Source organism: Suricata suricatta, chromosome X (genome assembly GCF_006229205.1).
Source record: "Suricata suricatta isolate VVHF042 chromosome X, meerkat_22Aug2017_6uvM2_HiC, whole genome shotgun sequence".
In the NCBI taxonomy this organism is placed as follows: Eukaryota; Metazoa; Chordata; class Mammalia; order Carnivora; family Herpestidae; genus Suricata; species Suricata suricatta.
Window position 1 is genome coordinate 68,200,455 of NC_043717.1, and position 7,731 is coordinate 68,208,185.

Here is a 7,731-nt window from a genome sequence, read left to right on the forward strand (position 1 = left end):
TTAGCATCAGGGATGATTGGCTTATTGATGGGTATATTCATTTGCTTATTCTACACATGTGTATTGAGTATCTCCTATGTACTATACGTTGTGCTGGGATGACGCAAATGCTGTGGGTTTGTTCTTCACTTGACAGCATCCTGCCTCAGCCCCTTGGCCTCAGCAAGAAATCTCTAGTTGTCTTCCCAAATCTCTCTTTTCCAACATAGATGATGTGGGGTCAAAGAGCCAAGATGTCAGCCTATGCTTGGAGGACATCATGGAGAAGCTCCGCCATGCCTTCCCCAATGTGCGAAGCTCTGATGTGACTGCCAACACCCTGCTGGCCTCTTGATGTAGCCGGATCCCCATCCTATAATCCACAGTCTTCTCCTGGTTCTCGTCAAAGTCTTCCTTTAGCCTTCACCCAACCTTTCCAGTCCCTACCAGGCCCACATTCCTAAACCAGTTATTTGGGCTCTGGTCAGCAGCAGGGATCCACTGATATGTGAAGTGGATGCATGAGGGTTGGGGGAGGGAGAGTCATGATTCCTCCAATTATAGAAATGTGCCCTTTAATCCTCAAGTTTGAGATCAGTCCCTTAAGTATGTCTGTTGCAGTCCAGGCAAATGGCACTTGGAAGCCATTCATTTGGGGACAGAGAAGCTGCCTTGCAGAGCTAAGTAGTACCCATCAGCCCCTTTCCCTGCTCAATGGAATTATGGAGATAAGGAACCCTACTGACCACAGGGTTCCAGCATTATGAATCCAAAGGAGTTAGCTCTACTCTCTGGCCCAGCTCAGGGACGCAAAAGAATATCCCTGAGATCCCCTCCCCCAAAAAAGTGATGCTGAAAATGCCTGGGCAGTATATGGCATACTATAGTTTAATGGCATATCTCTAGCCATCCTGATGCTACCTAGATGTTGTTTCCCCCTTGAATATCTGCAGCTCCTTCTGCCTCAGGCCCTGGCAGACTTTCCTCAATGGGAGAGGGGAACAATTCATTCTGATTCCTACTTACACCTTACATTTGGAAATATTAAAGAAATACTTATGGGCTTTGATTTTTTCCCCCCTAATCATCCTCTATCCTGAAGGCCTCAGCATCCTGAGACACCAGCTGAGTAACTCTAGGCAATCAGCTGAAGCTACCCTTGGCGCTTCTGGGTCCACCCTCACAGCCCTGGGTAGAGGCAGCAGCTTGTTCAGCAAGGGAATCTTGCTCTCCTTGGGTGAGGAAGGGGAAAGCCACCTGGAGGAGTATGACTGCCCAACACTCTTGGAGGTTGTGACCTTTCTTTCTTTTAGGTTTAATCAGATGAAGTGACTTGACTGTCCCCAGCTAATCATAAGGCAGGTGCAAGTGGCAACCCTAAATAGTGGCCCCTTCCTAGCAGCCACTAACCACACATCAGGAAGCTGACCACTTTCCACCCAAACAGCAACAAGGCTTTCCTTTGCATAAAACTGTTCTTTCTAACTCTGGAAGGTGAACCCAATCCTCAAAGGAAATTAACTCTTCCTAGGCTACATATACCATAATCCCTTTATCAGAAACTGTTCAAATATAGCAGGAGGTGGGGGTGGGCTTGGAAAATTTGAACAGAATCAGAGCCCACTTAGGCAGCTTTCTGTCAAAAAGAGCTTTATAACCTAGAGCCCCGCAACTGACTTAATTTGCCTAAGTTTATATACGTATATATCTATCCTGCATATCTACTGTACATCAGTACTTCCCTGGCCTCACTCACACATTAAATTCTAATACCTCTCAAAGTATTAATGTTCTGCCTTGCTGTTTGTTAGCCCCAGCCTCTGGTTGGACCAACAGATGCATCGTGGCTGCTCCCCCTAGGATGTCTCTCCATTCATGTCTGGGGTGAGCTGTCTTTAAGACCAAAGCCAACAGAAGCCTATGGCCACGGTGGAATCTAACAGGAAGAGTCAATATATTCTCTTCATGCATTCCAAATCTCATTCTCTTGAGACCTGGGCCTTGGATTAATTTTCCTGAGCTCCCATAAACAATGGTTCCGTGCCAAAATAGAGCAAATGCAAGCTCTACTCATCCCATGCAGATAAGAAGGAACAGATAGGCCTTTTTTGGCCTTTGCCAGGCTTTGCACAGAGAATACCCGTCAGCGCCTTCTAGGTCCTAAGTTTGGCTCAGGGACTCAAAGAAAGAGCAATTGCCACCAAGGTCAGGAGGGTGTGAGATAGTTGGGGTGCTCTGTTATAATCAAGCAGTGGGCCAGTGGGTAGAACTTCTGGGAAGTTAGATTTATCTGCTGCATGGGAGAGAGGGCAGCAGCTTGGGTCCAGAAGCCTAGGATTACTTCTTTATAGAATTTCCAGGGAGCACTAAGCCACAGGTCCAGGGTATCAGACCTAACCACATGTGCCTTAGTGCCCATGAGGTCTCTGGATGGGAGGCCTGAGTATCTGGATGTACAGTGAACAAGTTGTAGGTGGGCAACAAACACAGAGTGTGGGCATCTGTCCATGGGGAGGGGGCTGTATTTGTAGGGGCATAGTTTGTAGGCAGGAAGGGGGGAGAAGACATTTGCTATAGATCAGGGAGCACAGGGTCTTTGAGGCATATCCTGCCTAAAGCTTAGGAGGGCAGATGTTATAAAACAGTCTTTGACCAGGAGAGTCCTAGTAAATCCTTCCCATAACTCCCGCCTCAACCAAGAGATCTTGGGCTGCTGAGGGCCTGTGGCAATGGCAGTGGGCTAGGCATGGTAGAGAAGATGTAGATCTTGCTATGTAGGATTTATGCTGTAGGTGGGCCGAAGCAGCAGGTTAGGAGTTGAATTCTCACTAATGGGGTCACTGACCCTTCGTGTGTGGTCCTGTGAGTACCTTAATGCTTGAGGTGAGTGTATCACTCAAGGGTCCAGTGACAGTCACTGCAGCATGTGTGGGCAGTATGCCTGCAGTGAAGTAAATGGATTCTTGGGCACCATGAATCCGAACTAGGGAGAGATTTACTGAGATGTGTTGTATGTTGTTAAGCATCTGTCATGTATCGTGTCTCTTAGAGGTATCTTTTTTTTGTGATGCTGCATAATTTATGGCCCTGTACTGGAGGAGTGGTGAAGGGAGTTTTCTGGGTAGGTAGCTTAAAGAAAGCCTCTGACTTGTGAGATTAGCATCAGTGAGAAGGAACATGATTGTTTGCTGGGGTTGTTGTCAAATAGTATCAGGGAACAGTTAGGATTGGTAGGTGATTTATTCTTGACAGGATCCGAAAGAGCCAAAAAGCGGTTATGAGGGTGCCTCTGCTCAAAGTGAGAGCAGAGTGGGGTCGTGTTGACTGGGAACTTGTTAGAAAAGGCTGACTGGCTGCAGAACATAAAGCTGTTTGCTGGATGGTACCCTAAGAAGGGCCTTACCCAGGAGGACACATGCCCTTCCCTCCAGAATGGCAAGGCTGAAATCAAGGCTCTCAAGTGCCCATTTCTCTCAAGGCCTGAACTTTGAAAATATTTTCTGGTAGAGAAACCTGTTTGAGTTTCCCGTGCTTCAGGAACTGGGCTGGCAGACCACGGTAATGAGAAACCCTGAGGTCAGGCAGAGGCCAGTGCTGGAAGATAGATGTTTTCCCTCCAGGTTAATTTTAAGGACTACCCATGCTGCCAGAGGTGTGTGTTTGGCTTCTGGGCTCCATGTCCAGCTTTATGCTAGAAAATTCCTGGAACACACATTCTCAATGGCCAACGTGTGGCCTCTGAGACCATTTCAGGCCAAGAATCTCATGAAAGTTTAGTTGACATAAGTGACAGCTAGTCAAGAAAGTAAGCTGCCTTGAGGCGAACAGTCCTAGGAGAGAACCTGGGGGGCCCTGCTCCCAGAGCTGTGGAGATTGAGCTGCTCATCTGGGCATCTCTATCTCTGGGCCTCCCTGCCAAAGATTGGCCCTGGGAACAAAGGAATACTTCAGCTCCTTCTTACTCTTTTAACACCAATGGCCTATAGGAGAGGGAAAGGCTCAAGGCCAGGAGTCAACGCCCAGCTCCCATCTCATCCCACAGCTGCTGTGGGGGGGAGGTGTGGGGGGGGGGCCTGCTGAATGTCCTTCTGTGCCCAGGGCAGTATTGAGGCCAGAGTGAAGCCTGCTATGCTGTTTTCTGGCTACAAGAACTGGTATCAGGAATGGAAGTTGGGGAAGGGATCCAGGGCAGGGGTGAGGTGGCTAGGGTGGCACACAGGTCTAGAAAACTTGGAACAAAGCAGGTGGGGCTGGGAACAAATTGGTTAACTTTGCCACTCACTGTGGTGCTTTTCCCCCTTCCCTTTAATTCTGCTTTGAAAAAAATAAATTTGTATTTGTTTACCTTGGTTCTTCTCGTTATACTCTGACTCTGGTGATCCACATCCTTCCCTTATTTGGATGTAGGAAGAGAGGGTAGGCCAAGAAGCCAAGGGATACTGCAAAACATGGGCTACCAGATGAGTTCAACACCTGTTGACAAAAGAAAAATCAACTCACCTGCACTAGCCCCCTCCAATATTGTTACATGGACTGGTTGCCTCTCGAGGTCCCAAGATTAGCCAGTTATCCCCTCATGGGGCGTGAGCTGTCTATAGCAATGGTTCTTATTTTTTTTTAATTTTTTAATGTTTTACTTATTTTTGATACAGAGACAGACAGAACATGAGAAGGGGAGGGGCAGAGAGAGAAGGAGACACAGAACCAGAAGCAGGCTCCAGGCTCTGGGCTGTCAGCACAGAGCCTAATGTGGGGCTCGAACCCACGAACGTAAGATCTGACCTGAGCTGAAGTCAGAGGCTTAACTGACTGAGCCACCCAGGCGCCCCTATAGCAGTGGTTCTTGAATAACCACCCTCATCAATCTGAGGGGGTGTTCACCAGCCTAAAGCGAGGCGAAAAAATCAGAAAAATGCAGTGAGTTTCCATAAAGTTATATTTACTCAGTTTAAAGGCCTCTCTTTTATTATGGGTATATAATTTTTTGGAGTGTTAAAATGTCCCTGCAACTGTGGTGATGAAACTATGGAAGTAGTGTTTTTTTCTTTGTAATGCTACTTTTCTGCCAATATAAAACCCTGGGAGTCCCTTTTCCCCATCACTGTTTTCTTTTCTCACCAATCTATAATACCACTGTGCAATAGAAATATAATGTGAACCACATATACAAATTTTCTAACAGCCATATTTAAAAAATAAATAGGTAAATGGGGTTCCTGGGTGACTCAGTCTGTTGGGCATCCAACTTCAGTTCAGGTCATGGTCTCGCTACTCAGGAGTTCGAGCCCCACACTGGGCTCTCTGCTGACAGCTCAGAGCCTGGAGCCTGTTTCAAATTTTGTGTGTCCCTCTCCCTCTGCCCCTCCCCCACTTGCACTCTGTCTCTCCCCCTCTCTCAAAAATAAACATTAAAATATTAACACTATAATAAAAAAATTAACAAAAATAAAAATAAATAAATAAATAAATAAATAAACAGGTGAGGGACACCTGGGTGGCCCAGTTCTTTAAGCATCTGACTTCTGCTCAGGTCATGATCTTGTGGTTCGTAAGTTCGAGCCCCACATCAGGCTCTCTGCTGTCAGCACAGAACCTGCTTTTGATCCTGTGTCCCTCACCTCTCTACCCCTCCCCTGCTCTCTCTCAAAACATAAATAAACTTTAAAAAAAATAAGCAGGTGAAATTAATTTTAACATTTGACCCAGTATATCCAAAACATCATTTCAACATGAATCAATGTAATACAATAAGATATTTTATAGTCCTTCTTTTTAAAACTAAGTCTTAGAAATCGTCAAACAGGCTGACAAATTCAGCTGGAAAGAAACAAGAGACCTACACAGATCCAGACAATTTACTACTCATAGAAGACAGCCAAAGCAAGATCAGCAATGGTATCACCTCCCTGCATCCATTGTTCCACAGGATGCCACTGAAACAAAAGAGGCCCAAGGACACAGAACATGGATGGTGGGACACCCTATTGCCTAGTGGCCAATTCCACAGTGCAGCTAAGCAATTTTATGGCCTGCAGCTATACCCTTTGGGGGTTGTACCACAGGCAGAAAGTCCCATGCCTAACCTGAATGAGGGAGGCAGTTTCATCTGCCTCCCAGAAGCCTCCCTCAAGATAGGGAGGTGGGAAATGGTCTTGTATTGACTTCTCATGAGACTGCCTATCTTCCCATGTTCCTAAAGGATCACAGGGCATTCTGCTGAGGCCTGGGTCAGCCAACAGTTGAGCCTTGCCTACATGGCCTATGCTAATAGCACAAGGTCAGCAGGGCACGAGTTCCCCTACAGTGTATATTTTACACTTACTGCACATCTCAGTTCGAGCTAGCCAAATGTCAAGTGCTCAAAACCCACATATGGCTAGTGGATACCATATTGGACAGCGTGGGTCTGTAATATGCAAAATTTAGAATCACTGGGCTGTAGAAAAAGAAAACTTCACGAGGTATCATGTGTGTGTGTGTGTGTGTGTGTGTGTGTGTGTGTGTGTGTGTGTGTGTCAGGGTGAAGTGGTGAGTCAAGGTGGCAGTAAGCCTTGGGTGACTGGAAGGCAGTAGTGAAGCAGTTACCCTGGCTTACAGTAAGATGTGGTAGCAGAGCGAATGGAAGGTCACCGAAGACACATGTACTCACCCTTGCCCCTTCCTGTTGTCTTCCCTTCCAACCTGCTTCTCAACAGCGTTCTAGCTGCTCTTGGGCTGTAGTATTGGACAGTGGCTGAACTAGGGCTCTTCTATCTCTAGCACCTCTAGATGCCACCTGTGGCATCTATGCCACCCTCACTAGCCTCAGTCTCTCCGGCCACATCCTCAGGATGCTTTGTTATCTGTTTCTGCTCCAGCCCCTCTGCCTTCCTTTTTTTGTTTATTTGTTTATTTTGAGAGAGAGACAAAACACGCACAGGGGAGGGGCAGAAAGAGAGGGAGAGGGTGAGAATCGCAAGCAGGCTCTGTGCCATCAGCGAAGAGCCTGACACAGGGCTTAAACTCAGGAACCATGAGATCACAGCTTGAGCAAAAACCAAGAGTCAAATGCTTACCTGACTGAGCCACCCAGGCGCCTTCCTCTGCCTTCCTTCGTCTGGAAAGGCCTGTCTTCTTTCCAAACCTTGCCTCTTCCCCTACACCTTCTGCCTCTAACAGTCCCTTTCTCCCACTTCTCATCTTTTAAAGCCTGGATTTCTGGGGAGGAAATCTTTGTTTTAATATCATTTTGGTTTTCAAGCTGCCCTCTAGCTTCCTTCCTAATCTTAACTTCATTTTGTTTGCCCTTAGCGGTCTATCTTCCTTAGTCCCACTTCTTCCCCACATTTGCCCTCAGCATCCCTTCCATCTTCCATCCTCCTCTACAGGCCCTGCCCGTACATACTGACCTGAACTTCACTGCCCCTGGCTTATTACCTTGAGCTTGGAATGGGAGCACTATAAGTGGCACAGAAAACTAGGGGAGTTCATTTCCTAGAGCAGCACTGACTCCATCAATTGGGACAAGACCTGAGACTAGGTGGACTACTTCCAGAAAACCCTTGCATACCTCTTGGTCATAAGCATTATCATCCTTGACGTCTAGATGAAAAAAATAACAGGCTCCAAGAGGTGTAGAGACTTGCTCAAGGTGAATAGAAAAGCCCAGGATTCCAACCCTGTGTACTTTCCACTACAACATAAGTAAATGCATTTTTATCACTTCTCTAGATGCTTTCTCAAAATACCAGTGGTATATGGTTAATATGAGAT

At 46.7% G+C, this 7,731-nt stretch overlaps 1 protein-coding gene across 5 annotated transcripts in view; it reads left to right on the forward strand.

The window, feature by feature from the left end:
- The window catches only part of DRP2 (dystrophin related protein 2), a 41,384-nt gene extending 37,056 nt beyond the window's left edge, over positions 1 to 4,328 (forward strand). For 4 of the 5 annotated variants that reach the window (XM_029930813.1, XM_029930816.1, XM_029930814.1 and 1 more), the window contains one exon: positions 210 to 4,328. In XM_029930813.1, the coding sequence (XP_029786673.1) occupies positions 210 to 334 (125 nt within the window). In that variant the 3' untranslated portion in view covers positions 335 to 4,328. The remainder of the gene's footprint in view (positions 1 to 209) is intronic. The other variant, XM_029930815.1, reaches the window with a different exon arrangement.
- Positions 4,329 to 7,731: the final 3,403 nt, after the last annotated feature.